At 45.7% G+C, this 14,988-nt stretch overlaps 1 protein-coding gene across 2 annotated transcripts in view; it reads left to right on the top strand.

Moving 5' to 3' along the window:
• The window catches only part of pitpnm3 (PITPNM family member 3), an 85,481-nt gene extending 70,493 nt beyond the window's left edge, over positions 1–14,988 (top strand). Inside the window, exons 11-20 of one of the 2 annotated variants that reach the window (XM_053872879.1) lie at positions 2,887–3,066; positions 4,384–4,532; positions 6,161–6,277; positions 8,061–8,177; positions 8,242–8,390; positions 8,569–8,718; positions 8,818–9,001; positions 10,246–10,374; positions 10,435–10,823; positions 14,054–14,988. In XM_053872879.1, the coding sequence (XP_053728854.1) occupies positions 2,887–3,066; positions 4,384–4,532; positions 6,161–6,277; positions 8,061–8,177; positions 8,242–8,390; positions 8,569–8,718; positions 8,818–9,001; positions 10,246–10,374; positions 10,435–10,755 (1,496 nt within the window). In that variant the 3' untranslated portion in view covers positions 10,756–10,823; positions 14,054–14,988. The remainder of the gene's footprint in view (positions 1–2,886; positions 3,067–4,383; positions 4,533–6,160; positions 6,278–8,060; positions 8,178–8,241; positions 8,391–8,568; positions 8,719–8,817; positions 9,002–10,245; positions 10,375–10,434; positions 10,824–14,053) is intronic. The other variant, XM_053872878.1, reaches the window with a different exon arrangement.

Raw genomic sequence — 14,988 nt, 5'->3', positions numbered from 1 at the left:
TTCCTCACTGTCACTTGATAGTCAGCTGTTATGATGGCCGCAGCCCAATGAGACTTGCGTTTGGATAAGTGTTTTCATACAGGAGAGGAGTCGGCTTCATTGATCTGAGCTTCAGATCCGCGGGAGAGCTGATGCGCTGCGTGGGTAGCTGTCCCTCAGATGAGTATAGATGGGCCACTTTCATGGTCTCCTATTCCATATCACAGGATATACATGGCAGTATATTCAAGAAATATCGCATGAATCAATGTTTTGCTTGTTTTTTTTATTTTTATCATACACTATGTTTTCTTCAATTGTTTTAGTGTTAATTTATTTTTATTTTTATATATGTTTTTTTATTTTGGTTATTTAAAAAATGTAAAATTCTATGTATAGTTTCTTATATTGTTTTCACGAATCACGAACCAAATGAATGGTTTAAAGTGCTTGGGTTAAGTTCTGACCTCTGAACTACCAGTTCAACTGTCTGGAAAATTGCTCCTTCATTTGGTTGAGCAGACGGGTGAAAGGTTAAAAGTTTCTCATGCTCTTCATCAGCTCTTTATCTCTGAGGGAAAAAAAAAAGTTAAATCTCTTTTAAAAAAATGACTACCATAAATCTCGGACTATAGAGCGCACTGTTAGCCACACCCACTAAATTTAAGAAGAAAATATCTTGTTCGTACATAAGCCGCAGCGGTCTATAAGCCGCGGGTGCAGTGGTGCTGTCTGCACTGTAGAGGCTTCAAAATGCATGAGGATCACTCCTAAACTAGTTTTAAAAACGGGCTCCAGCATGGAGACTGACTCATGAAACCAACTGGGCAATGTTCTGAACCCGAATCATGAACCCCTCACATCTTTATTGACATTAAAGCACTCAAAATGCTCTGTTTTTGACCACATGTCCGAAGTTCTGACACCAGGAGATCGGCTCTGTGGGCGGAGCTGCGGACACGTGTGTGAAAACAGCGCATTTTGAGCACTTTAATGTCAATAAAACACCTGTGATTTCATTGATGTGATGATATTTTGGCAGCATGACGCTCCATATCCAAATCCATATATTACTCACGTCATTGCATAAGCTGCAGGGTTCAGATAGCGAAAAAAAAAGTAGCCTTTTTTATTCTGGAATCTGGTGGTATCTTTCCATAAATCACTGAATCAATTGCCCTTGTCTTTATGTGACCTCTCACCCCAAAGGTCACCCCCTCAGTGCCCGCTGGGTCTGGCACTCACCTTGACCTTTACTGTGAAAGGTTTTGTGATGAGCACAGCTGGTCAGTACAAGAGTGGAAGCAAGTTAACAGCAGTGTCTTCACGACTTAAACAAAGCGTGATCCACCATGTCAACAAAAGTACCAGCAAATATCCCTAAATATGAGTCTGAAGAGTGCTAAAAAAAAGAGTAGCCAGAATCTAAGAGCATCTTCAGGCAGAAATCTGTGGACCAAAAACAAAACGTAAATGGACAAAAGTATGGCCGCTGGACGTGATGGCTCATGACCATGTTGGGCAGTGGTAAAACTGCGCCTGAAATCTGTAACTGTATCAAAGAGAGCATGGTCTGACACGTATGTTCTTGTCTCGATCTTTAATGTCAGGCTTTTAGAAACCCTCGCCATCTTGGATCAAGCTACCACCAGCTCCAATGCCTTGAGTCCTTCTTTTGCTGAAAGTCTTTTTCTTGCTCATTCAAGCAGCTCTCTCGTTCAGCGTTTACTGCCTGAATAATTGAGCTTATAATTTCAGCGTTTCCTCAGCAGTACGACAGGCCATGCCACAAATACACTTACTGTCACACTAGTCTCGTGCACAGCAGGATTTGACAGCCACGCACGCTGTTTTAAACGTCTTCTCCCTCATAACATTTCAAGGACACCCTGCTATCAACTTTAAAATCCCCCCTCCCCCGTCCCGCCGTTTACAGCCGTCAGAAGCTACGCTCTCCGTCCTTCTGAATCATATCTCTCTCTTCCCTCACCGTGAGACAGTCACGCCTTTTTCCAGCAGGTATTCAGTGCTACATTCGTATTCCGGCTCCTGCGACAGCCGCGACCTTTCCTCCCAGCCCTCTCCTACTCCGGCAAAAAACGCAAGGAAAATAGAAATGCAAAAGCAGGATTTTTCACCGAGTTTTGTGCTTTGTCAGATTATCATCAATTCATAATAAATATTCATCCGCTCCGACTCGCTGCCTGCAGAGAAGGCTGATCCCCTCATAAATGGCTTCATTATATTTGCTTATAAACCAGATTAGGTCTGCATTAACCAAGGAGTCATTCCAGAGATCCCACCTCACGTCTAGGACTCAGGATCTGCATTCTGCTGCTGAAGCCAGGATGTTATTCATGACAAGTGCAGCAGGGTTAATCGGCCAATAACAGGGCTGGGTGAGGAAAAATGCTCCCTTTTTTTTGAGTGTGAAAGGACGTGTAGAGTGAGCGCGGCGTGCATGGATTCAGGAGGAGCTGGTGAGCAGGTCATGTGGGACTCGCAAAGTTCTCGCCCTGAACTTCAAAAAAACAACTCACCTGAATATTTCAAGCAGAAAGGTTGTCTTTCTGTTTCTAAAAGTTTCATGAAATAAAGAGAGGCGCTGTAAAGCCGGACTATATTTAGCATCCCCCGGCTGAGGAGCTGAGAACCGAGCTCCTAATGAAAGTGAAAAAGCTCCGGTGGGTCTGATGATAACTCACTCTTCTTTTTTGTTGAGTCTTTCAAAGTGAGTGGATTGAACAGTGCGGCGAGAAGAAGCCATTGTTTTGCTTCCGACCACTTTCTGCACACAAAGCAAGTCGATGCCCGGCGAGAGGCTTTTATTAGGCAAAATAACAGCCTTGATTCAGCGATCGATGACTGTACAGTCACAGCGCTTTCCTCGTCCCTCTTCCTCCTCAGCCGAGAGCATCCAAGGCCACCCCAGCGTGTTTCTGGACGGCGAGCAGACGCCTGGGGTTTTTCACTTCTCCTCCGAGGCCTGCGCTGAGGGAGCGGCGCAGGAGAGGGGCCGGCGGAGCAGCGCAGAGAGTGAAGTGTCCGTCTGGTCCATTGGCCAGCTCGGAAACGCCATCGCTAACGGTGAGTGGGAGGAGCCTGTTTCCGTTCGCTGTTCACCGATGAGTGTAAAAACTGAGGCCATCATTTCTGTAAACGTACACTGCAGTAATGGGTGACTGAGGCATCATGAAGCAGCTCTTTCAGGGTTGATGAAACAGTGTCTAGAGTGTCTAGAGCGCCGTCTAGAGGCCACTAGACGGCGCTCTTGATTTAGACATGATGTGAGGTGTCATTGGATTAGCTGTCCAAACATTTTACAGCAGACAGCGCCGCCTGGTGGCCTCTGAAAACCAGGACTCTAGTGATGGGCTGATGAGGCTTCATGAAACAGTATAACTCGAATATCTTTAGATTTGAACAACCATTTCCACTAAATCTCCCATCATTTTAAACACAGAGCTCCACCTTCTGAGCTCTGAAAATAAGGACACTGTTTCATGAAGCCTCATCATCGTCCTAGTGAAAGTCATTGGTCAGCACGTTGAACCCACTCTACCAAGGACAGGCAGTTCTGAACAAGTGAAGATAAGTGACTTGAGACACTTTTTGTTGATAAAATAAGTGAAACTAGCTTTTTAAAAAATATACAATAAAATAATCAGTCACCAGTGTCAAGTTTTGTTGTATTCAGTGTTGCAGGAAGACGAAAAGGTTTGACTTATGGCAAATGTGTCAAAGACGTCGGTGGTCAAATCCAGCCTGCTAAATCTGTTATTGTGGCCCACAAGAGCTTTAAACATGTCATTTTAAGATCTAGTGAAATCTGGATCACCAGCAAAGCTCTCGGCAGGGAACATTAATGCTTAAACTATCCATCCACTGTTCAACATGTGGGAGTATTGTGCAGCCCACGACTTGCATTATTGCATTGCAGAGTTTGAATTCAAATCTGTTGGGTTCATGACAGCTTTTACTTGTGATGTCAAACATTTGAAAAATTAAAATAGCTATGCTACATATTGTTTAAAAAAATGAAAGTCGGTTCCCCTGGCAGCTATTAAATCTCGTGTTACTTTCTTGGGTAAATAACTGGTGTAAAGAAAACGAACATGTAACAACAACAAAAAGACTTATAATAAATGAAGAAATATGGTGGCAGTTTTCAGCTCATTTTAAGTGGAGGCAAGACATTGTAGCGTCGCCAGGAGGGGCTGGAATCTGCTGGAAAACTTCTCGCTGCAAAAAGCAGAGCAACTACTACTCAGGTCCATCATTCGCACCACAGTCTCACAGAAGTTCTATGTTATGGTATAGCTATCTTATGGTGAGAATGCCTTTGCAAACCGTGTTTTAGTTTTGATCGTAAAATAACAAAAAATTTGTGTTTATGTGTTCCAGTCTCCAGCAGGTGGTGGGGTTCCAAGAGGCTGGACTACGCCCTCTACTGCCCCGACGTGCTGACAGCGTTCCCCACGGTCGCTCTGCCGCACCTTTTCCACGCCTCCTACTGGGAGTCGACTGATGTCGCTGCGTTTGTTCTTCGACAGGTAAACTCACCTGCCTTTTTCTGCCTCAACAAGTGAGAGGCATTCAACCACAACAGGCTGAACCAGACTTTTATGTGTTAGTGTGGTATAAAGTTATTTTCCATTCCATATAACGTAAAGCTCCATGAGGCGTGCCTGAATATCCCCCGCTCGTGGGCAGTACTAACTCACTGCTCCTTGTTTTAGTGTACCCCAAATCTAAATCCCCCCCGCCCGCGCACAGGTATCTGCAAGCGAACCGCTGTTTACAGAGGCTGAGAGAAAAGACAATTAATGGGCTACTTAATGGCCAAACAAACAGAACATCTCCAGTCCCTTTCACATCCTTATAAAAACTGAAGGTCACCGCCTCATGCCTCCATCTTTGTTTGCAGAATTCTCTCTTTATTATTCCTGTGCACTCATTTTCTTTTAGACATGAGTTAGGAGAAGTTACGACCTCTGCAGTGAATGATTCTTCTGACATTGCATTGTCATTGCAGTTGATTCAGCGTATATTTGCTACCTGTAGGCACAGAAAGGTTCATCTTCCTGTTCACCACATTCCTGAACCTTTGTTTCTCCTTCGTCCTGGTATCTCCAACCACAAAGCCTCCTTAACTAACTCAATGACAACCTTTGGATTTTCAACTCTATGTCCCGTCTACATCCCAGCGTCTCTTCTCTTCATGGCTCACTACTGCTCTACCCTTTGACTCCAGCTGCTCCTCCGGTTCCTCAACACTATGCTTAATCTCTGTCCATTAATCTGGAGGACTGACCTTGAACTGGTTCACCACCTCTGCTCTCATCTTCTTTTCAACTAAAACAGTCTTCCTCTTCTGACCTCTTGTCTTCAACTGATACCTCCACCACTCCTCACCCTCCTCTTCCTCACTCTTTCTCCAGATCGCTATATCATCAGCAAACATCACCATCGTCGGTCAGTCTGTCCATCACTGGAGCAAGACGAGGCAGACAGCCTGACCTCATCCTTCTCTCACCTCCGTCACTTCAAACTACACACGGATGACCTCATCGTCCAGTCCTCATTTTTAGTTGTGATGAATGGAGTGATCCATCAGAAGCACAAACACGTATCACAGGAAGTCAGAATCCAGCCCTGATCCAGACTCAGAAACCTCCCGTCATATCACACCTCAGTCGCAGTTCGGCCTGGAGCACATCTCATTGGCAGGAAGTGAGCCAGTGCACGCCGCACACAGCCAAACAAAGAAAAGGTCACCCGAGTGATTTGGTGGAGTTAACGGACGTCGGGGTGTTTAGGATTCACCTCACACATCACAGCGGAGCCGGTGGCCTGCAGGTGTCATCACAATTATATCGCGCATGTTAGATTCTGTGACAGCGATTCCGGAGCAAACACTCCGGCCCGGGCTTCTGGATGGTTTATTGACAAAAGAAAAGGGCAAGGCTGAAAGCTGCGAAAGTCCGATCGAAAACATAAAGCGGGCTTCAATTCTGCTGAAGGGCTCGACTTTGCCTCATTGAACATCCGCTTCGGTGGAGGCTTCCTGTATGACCCGTCCTTCAGAATGAGCCTTTTAGTCTCTCGAAGTTTTAAACTCGAGTTTAAACCAGATGTCCAGAACAGCTAACTAACTAGTGGAGCTTTGTCTTGTCCTCAGCTGATGCGATGTGACTTTGTGAAGACGCAGGAAGCCGACAACCTGGACTCAGCCCCGTTCTCTCCCTCCAGTCCGAGAGAAAAGTGGCTTAGACGACGGACGCACGTCAAACTGAGGGTGAGGAACGTTGTATTCTGACTTTACGAGCAGCTTCCCTGGACTCTCAATGTGTCCTTCGAAGAAATGAATTGGTTGTGCATTCGTGGAGGAGAAGAAGGTTTACGTTATATGAACATGTTGAGACGATAAAAAAAACTACTCCGCTCTTCACCTTGAAAACGAAAGCCATCAGACATTCTCAGTTATTTGATTCTTCTGAGACCTTCAGTGCTGGAAAGTCGTCACTTTCAAACCTCTGAAAGCCTCTCTTTCATCTCCTGCTCTCTAAAGACCAGAAGTTAGCGTTTGTGTTGCTGCTAAAAATAGAGCCGTACAACCACAGCGCCATGGAAACATCTTTATTTTTCTCCTCCTCCTGTGTCACATTATTCATCCGTCCTTGGCCAAGTCATGCATTTGTGATGCAAGCGCTTAATGAAAGTCGCTCTCAAAGTTCCCCCAGCAGGAACATGATTCAGAATGTGAAGGTTTATAGCGCTGATTCAACGTGAGGTCAAACAGCTGATCGGCTGCTGAGGGTCGGCTTCTATTTCAGGTCTCTCCCGGCTGGTGAGAGGTCTCTGTCGGCTGGAGACGGTTCATGTGGAGTTTGTTTTTTTTTCATGGTTTTGCTCTCCTGCACAGGGATCTCAAAAAAAGAGTGAGCCACTTTTTTAATTTGTGAGCCAGGGACTGGTTGGGTGCGAGTTGGGCGACTAGCTTCTGGTGGGAACGGACCTTTACATTGCAAGAGAGCAGGCAAAATAGTGTGTGCACTACGAGAGGACCTCTGGCCTGTGTTGACCCAATGTTGGGATGCAGCGAATACTCGACATGGTCGACTAGAATCGAGTAATCGTTCATCGACAAGTCACAACGTCATTGTTCTCCTAGCACAATCCAGAGTACAATGGGAAATAGCTAAGGCTGCGGGACCGTCGCGTCCCAAAACATTGGAAGTATAGGATCATTTCACAAACAACACTTCAAAGGACACATCAAAGGACGCTTATTTTTTAATACATTTTGAGCAATTAGAGTTCAAATATTAACGTTCAAAACATTTTTTTGTTGCCGTGTTTCTCACCATGGACACGCTGTATGCCGACTAGTCGACTATAAAAATTCTAATCTAATCATTCATAGCAGCCCAAAGCTGATGCAACATTTTCTGAAGAGCATTTGTGTTTGGGACAAGTGTTAAAACAGGTCAGGGATTTTCAGTTTTTGCAACAATGGAGGGGAAACTGGAGGTTGCTAACCTTTAAGACACGACAGGAGTCAACTGCGGTGAGACTCAAAGGTAGGGGATAAATGTGCTCGAGCAGAGACGGCTCTCTCACCTCCGAGCTTTGGTTTCTGCTCCTTAAACTGCCTGTTATATTATATTCTGAAGTTGCCTTGGATGGATTGAGGCTTCATTTGGAACCTAGGGGATTTTCCAGCTCTTTAAAAACAGCAACCTTTCTTTTTTAGTTAATGTAGATAATACTAATTCAGTTGCATATATATATATATTGTATTCCTGACTAAGCCAGTGTTTTAGTAAATATGTCGGCGTATTAGAGAGATTATCCGTAATATGCTATTTAAATGCAGCGTTAGCATAAAGCACAGATTTAAGGATTTGTGTTTTTTCTGACGGCTTAACTCCGAGGTGTTTACGCAATGATGGAATATTGGGAGAAAGCGTGAGACAATGGAGCGTGAGGAAATGTTGGTGTTGTTGTGGAAAGTTCATTTACTGCTCCAGTAAAGAAAAGCAGTTTAACATGTTTTTCACATTTTTTTGTTGGTATAGAATGTAACGTCCAACCACAGGGTGAATGATGTCATCGCTACGGAGGACGGCCCGCAGACTCTCGTGGGTCGATTCATGTATGGACCGTTGGACATGGTCACTTTAACTGGGGAGAAGGTAAATATCCGCGGTGCTGCAGAACCAAACAGTCTGGACGGTAACCCGAGCCGATCTTACGCAGGTCGACATCTTGCTGATGACTCAACCGCAGTCCGGCCGCTGGGTGCATTTCGACACGGAGGTGACAAACAGCAGCGGTCGAGTCACCTACACCATCCCGAAGAGCAAGAAGCTCGGCCTTGGAGTGTACCCCATTAAAATGGTGGTCAAGTAAGTTCGTGCCGCCACAGAAATGAAGGGCTTTCTCAAAGTTGGCATGGAGCTGTCTGGAAAATCTATATGAAGAAGACATACAAAGGCCGACCTTGAAAAGAACCATGTGAGGCGGGAGTTCACGCTGCTTTCTGTCTGGCTCTTTCTTCCTCCTCCTCGCTCCTTTCATCCCTAGAGGGGATCAAACAAGTGCAGAGGCCTACCTGACTGTGTTGCCACGGGCCATGGAGTGTGTGGTCTTCAGCATCGACGGCTCCTTTGCTGCCAGCGTGTCAATCATGGGCAGCGATCCCAAGGTTCGCCCCGGGGCTGTGGACGTCGTCAGGTCAGACTCAGTCTCAGTCTCACTCCAGCTGGTGCTACGGTTTCTATAAAGAAGAGTAGTGCGGGTGTGAGTGATTAAAACGCTGTGCGCTCCCCGCAGACACTGGCAGGACCTGGGCTACCTGATTATCTACATCACAGGACGTCCTGATATGCAGAAGCAGCGTGTGGTGTCCTGGCTGTCGCAGCATAATTTCCCTCACGGGATGATCTTCTTTTCTGAAGGATTAGTTCATGATCCGCTGCGACAGAAGACCATCTTCCTGAGAAACCTCATACAGGAGGTGAGTGCTACCTAAGTACTGCACTGAAGTTAGTACTCAAGGTGTTCAAATTTTTTAGAGGATGACATCATTTAGAGTAAAAAAAACAACAACAAAAAACACAGTAGAACCCATCAGAACTCACTGGTGTGATACATAAACAAAAATGTAAATAAAACATTTAGAAGTTTGCTCACAGTTATATACCCTGATTATTCTCACACTATTTATTCTATTCTCTATTTATTCTTTAGTTGATCAAACACTTTCAAACCATCTCAGCACCTCACCTGCGGTATCTGAGAACGTAAATAACATGTTCACTAATGTCAATATTAGCTGCCTGTTCAATACGAATCATATTGTAAATAGTTTTGCAATACCACTTTATGTGACTGGAAAAGCAGTCCGTCATTACCCATAACTTCTAAATGTTTCATTTACATTTCTGTGTATATTACACAGTAGGCATCAAAGGTGAGTTGCAACACGTGGGTTTGGACCATTTGTGACACAAATTTAAGTAGGAGCTACACCATATTGTTTCGTTTCGTGGCTCCAGATGGTATTTCTGAACACCTCGAACATCATCTATTCCTTTCGCCATTATAGCTATTTCCCATATATCGTTTTGAGTTATTTTGTTGATGGACAAACGCGGAAGATTAACTGAACTCTGAGGGAGAAGTAGCAATGAGGTAAGAATACTTGCTTAAATGTGGCCTCATATCAAACAAGGGTGACCATTACTGAGCTAGTAGCATTTCTAGCATTACGCCAAAACTCTCTCGCTAACTGCTAATGCTAGCAGCGCCTTCTTCAATCGACTGAACAGAAGACTTAAAATCTTCTGAGCAAACAGAATGTTCATCAAGCATCAATGCTTTTATACTTATGCTTCTCCTCTATAAAGTTTCCGATAAGTCACTTGGTCTCTTTTGTTAAAGACATCAAGAGTGTGGACTGAGGATTTGGGTCGAGTGGGTGGAAAAGCACAAACCATTGGTGGCTGTGTCAGGACTGAGCAGCCACTGGCACCAGGGAAGCTGAACTGTTCCCATGGGGGCAGTAAAAAAGGCTTTCGTATCATATATCTTCCTATCAGTGTGGGAGAGTGGATAGACGGAGGGGAATGTTGCCCTTTAGAACAGGAGCCCAGACTGTTTCCCGGACTCTCACGACCCAAGTGATGGCGGTGGTTCTGCTTCTGGAGGTCAGCAGTGCTGTCAGAGGCCACTGACCTCTCTCTCTTGTTCCACCCTCAGTGTCACATCAAGATCAACTCTGCCTACGGCTCCATGAAAGACATCTCGGTCTACAACATGCTGGGCCTCAGTCCCACACAGATCTACATTGTCGGGAGACCTTCTAAGAAGCACCAAAACCAGTGCCAGGTACTTGAGCGATCATTTCCTTCCTCTGTTTCTCCAGCTGAGGCCTCTGTGTCATTTCAGTTCCTGAGCGAGGGCTACGCCGCGCACCTGTCCACGCTGCAGTTTGGCCACAGAGCCAGACCCAAGAAGTCCCCGTCCGTCCGCATGGTCCTCAGGAAAGGCTCCTTCGGTTTGTCGGCCAAGTCGGACTTCCTGTGTAAGCGCACCCACCTGCGCAGGACCATGTCCGTGCAGCAGCCGGACCCACCCTGCACGCCCAACCCCAAACCCGAGCGAGCCCAGAGTCAGCCGGAGTCAGACAAGGACCACGGAGGAGGGGGCGGGGGCGGGCATGGCGTGTGGGGAAGGGCGGCCATGCACCGAGGAGACACCACCCCATGACCCCCAGCAGGGCGACGACTGGATTGTACAACAACAGAGGAGGAGGAGGATGAGGTCTCCGTGTCTCGGTGAGTCTCTCGGTTTCAACCAGCGTCTCCACAACAAGCGCCGTCGCTCCAAATTCATCTTGAAACACCGTTAACATTCGACTGGACTCTGCTGTGTGACGTGACTCCAGGCTTGAAAGACTCACCGCTGCGTTTTTAGCTGCAGACGTGACGGACGTGCTGTCACTTCAGAATGACGCAGCATGGACACGGTTGTCGCTTGAGCTTTTAAAAGCTGGAGGTTGCACAAAGGTTGACACCATTGATTTTCCTCAGGGCTGTCCAGCTCCCGCAGAGTCAATAAACATCCATCTTGATTAGATTATGTGCTGTAGTGTAGCCAATCCATTGTTGGAGACTCTCACAGAGGCATGATTACTTTTATAAATAAACCTGTGTGTGAGAGTCCGACCCCACGACAGAGGCTGACACACATGAATGCAAGTGGTTGTCTTCCCACAAGTATGTGCTGTTGTTAGCATGCAGAGAACTAACAGCTGATGAGAGGGATTATACAGTGAAGCATCGTCTTTGTTGTTATAAATGGCCTGCAACAAACCGTCACGCTCGCCGAACAACATAACCACATTAGCATGTCTGCTAGCATTGCAGCCCACATTCACGATCGAAAGGTGTCAGACAAGTGCTTACAAGCTAAATTGGTTTGTCAACCACTTGTGAATTTAAAGCAATGTACAGTGGAACCTCGGTTTTCAGACGTCCCGGACTTTGAACAAATCGGAGTTTGAACAAAAATTTTGAGATTTTTTTGCTTCGGATTTGGAACGAAATCCAGAACTTGAACGCCCCCGAAAAAAAGCCGGAAAAACATAACGTGCGCGGACTGATCAGCTGACCCACGACACGCTTTGTTATTGTGTATAACGCAGCCTCTGTATGCAGACGTGTCCCGTTAGCTACATTTACTGACTGTTTTTTCTTCATATTGAGGTGTAAAACCTTTCCTGTCTCTGCACTGGACCGTGGTAGAGTGTCACGGGGGAGGTGCTGGAGCGCTCACTCCAGGGTTTGATGTCCTGTTGTGGGCTGGAGCTGGGACAGGGATGAGGCGAGTCTGGGACAGAGCGTGACTTGGTTTATGACTTTGTCACAGCCAAACTGCACAGAAGCGCACATTCAGAGCTGGACACGCACCGGGCACCTCTTCACTTCTGGAGAGACCTCACTCACTCGGCAACCCCTCCCACATGCAGCGGCCACACACATAGAGGAACAGCCACCTGCAGCAGACACTCTACATTCACTCCTACAAAAGTCTATTTTAAGGCTTGGAACGCATTGTTTCTTTTTCCATTCATTGTAATGGGAAAAATCGATTCAGATTTCAAACAATTCGCTTCTCAAACGGCTGGAACGGATTGTGGTCAAGAACCAAGGTACCACTGTATTTTTCCCTGTATTAGCTCTAACTTTGTTGAATGCTACAATTAACATCGTAGATGTGAAATAGTCCCCAAAATAAAGTGTATTGATTCAGGTGGCGGCTCATCATGCTCTTTAGCAGTGTTGCTGTCTTGCATTGCATGCACCAATGCCGCATTCCAAGAGGGAAGTCGGAATTATGTCACAGCTCAGAGTTCCAATTATCCAAGTCGGAGAAGACGATAGTGACGTCCATGAAAGCCATTTTCTCGTCTGCCTCGTCCAAATATAAGATGCCTCTTGTTTAATACATGCTTCGTTTGCAACTAGAAAAGCCACAGAATAAGTTTGATTCTTCCGCCATATTTCATGGATTCAAAATTTCTACTTCCTGTTTATGCTTGGGGAAGCCATCTTGGATTACGCTCACTGAGTGTCAAGGCCAGATCTGGTCTGCCTGCCTTGTGTGGTCCCCTGGAAATTCCGGTGCTGGAACTGGAAATTGTGCATGTTTTACCAACTGACGTTTAAGCACGTGCGTACATGTTATATCGCACAAAAGGTGATGAGTTTTTTTTTAACTTATTTAAATCGTTTTTTACTTAATTTACTTAATAATGTATATTTAGAAATTGTATGTTTTTATCTGATATTCTATTTTTTTTTTCAATCCAACAACATAAATGGACTCAAGCACTGCAGCACCGGAGACACAAACCGGGTTCAGGAGCAGAAGTGCTCACTCTTGCTCCTGTAAGTAGAGATGTTTCCCATATAATAATGATCACGTATCAGAAGCAATGTAGCAGGTCAAATGTGTTGGAGAAGCTTGAAATAGTTATTGATTCAATAATGAAAATGGAATATCAGATTAAAACAAATTTTAAATATAGACTATTTTAAGTTAAAAAAATAAATAAATAAACTTCATCACCTTTGTGTGATACAAATAAATCCAGCGATATTGAATCAATAAACATTTCAAGCTCCTACAGTGAGCACTTCTGCCCCTGAACCAGGTTTATGTATTAAACATAGACTACTTTAAGTAAAAAAAACTATTGTAATAAGTAAAAAAACTTGCGCGATATAACCATGTACGCATGTGTCAGTTGGTAAAACATGGCAATTTCCGGTTCCAGCACCAGGATTTCCGGCGGACAATATCAGGCGGACGGACCAGATCAAGGCAGTGACAGTGAGAAAGCTCACACCTTCTTTACATCGAGTGACGTCACCTGAGAGAGTGAATAATCTGGTCCACAGATGGTTAGTTTGGTTAGTTTGGAGGTAGAAGAAGCCAACATACAGACGCAGCATTACCAGCGGCTGCATCATGAAAATGAATGAAAGTGCAACACAAAAACCTATATGAATATGCAAGTCATGACTCCTCGCTGCCTCACTGCGGATTGATTTATTCGCTGGATTGAAGTACAGTGTTGGTGAAAAACAAGAGTTTGACTGGCATGAAAAGTGCTGTGTCAGCGTCTGGCTGCAGTGGCTGCTCAGTATGCGCACGCTTCAGTGTGATTTGCATTTTCTCCTCCAGGAAACCCAAGTGGGATCAACATTGGTGCTCACACAAATCACTGCATGCTGTTTTGACTCATAGTTTGTATTTTATTCATCATTTTAGTACTCATATGGTGGAAATGGTAAAAGGTTCTTGGCGGCAGTAGGCTGCGACGCAGCTGGGGTGGAACCGGCAACCTCTCACTCACAGGCCGACCACTCTACCATGAGTCACAACAAGTACCAGAACCTTCCTCCTTTGTTTCGGTACATGCAGCGGCGGTTCCGACCCCCACTGTAGAACAAGACGCCTGCACCGCCGCGTGTTGATCTCTGCTCTCTTTCCTTCTCAGTGTCACCTGCTACCATGTCTCTTGGATTGTGAGCTGAAAGTCGGCTCTGCGTCGCCTCCTGTTTGTCCTCGTCTGTGGTCCACTCGCCGGATCATGTCCTCACGTGTCTGTGCCTGAACTCGGAAGGCGATCTCCTGTCGACGGCTCCCTCGTCCAACTGGATGTAAATAAAGCTTCACAAAGGAACCGCAGCGCGACCTGTCAGGACCAGGACACGTCGCCCCGCTTCCTCGCTCAACCCTCAGCTGCTGTACATAGTCGACATAAATCTTCAGCTCGTGAGGCTGTGGACGCGAAAGCACTGTGACATGTTGGCTCCGTCCACTGATCTCCTGTTGTGAATGATTCACTGGGTTATTTACCTGGCGTGAACATTCAAACGGCCGGCGGAGAGCTTCTCGCCTGGCAGGCGTCTCAGACTGAGAGGTCCCCGCTGCAGCCCCCGTCCTCGCATTTGCACTACCGAAGTACAATGCACTGGTTTTTGACTCGACCGTACTGTCGACGCCTCCACTGCAGTCGTCGAAAGACTGAACATGTTTACAGACTGGCAGCCGGTTCTTGGTGTAACGTCTTGTTTTTATTGACAGAGTAGTAGCTAGCTAGTAGCTTGCCGGATGTCGTGTATTAGAACCCGCCTGTACAAAGCCCTCCAGGGAAGGGAAGCAGTAGATTTGTGAAGTCATCCGATCCCGTCTTGTGACCTTGAGTCCAGTCTTACTGTGGCCGTGCTGAAACTCTGTGCAAGTCAAACTTATTTTTCTAAGAGTAAATATTGTACATAGAAATATTTTCAACGTTTTGCAGAGTTAAGTTGTAGATTGATTTTTGCCTTAAATACGTATATATTTGCTGTTGTGTGTGAGAGTGGAAATAATTATACTTATTTGGCAAAAGCAAGGCTGTTCTTCCTCCTTCCTGCCGCGACATCAGTT

The sequence above is a fragment of the Synchiropus splendidus genome, chromosome 8 (genome assembly GCF_027744825.2).
Source record: "Synchiropus splendidus isolate RoL2022-P1 chromosome 8, RoL_Sspl_1.0, whole genome shotgun sequence".
Classification (NCBI taxonomy): domain Eukaryota; kingdom Metazoa; phylum Chordata; class Actinopteri; order Syngnathiformes; family Callionymidae; genus Synchiropus; species Synchiropus splendidus.
Note: the sequence above shows the minus strand (reverse complement) of the source record. Positions and strands in the feature narration are given on the sequence as shown.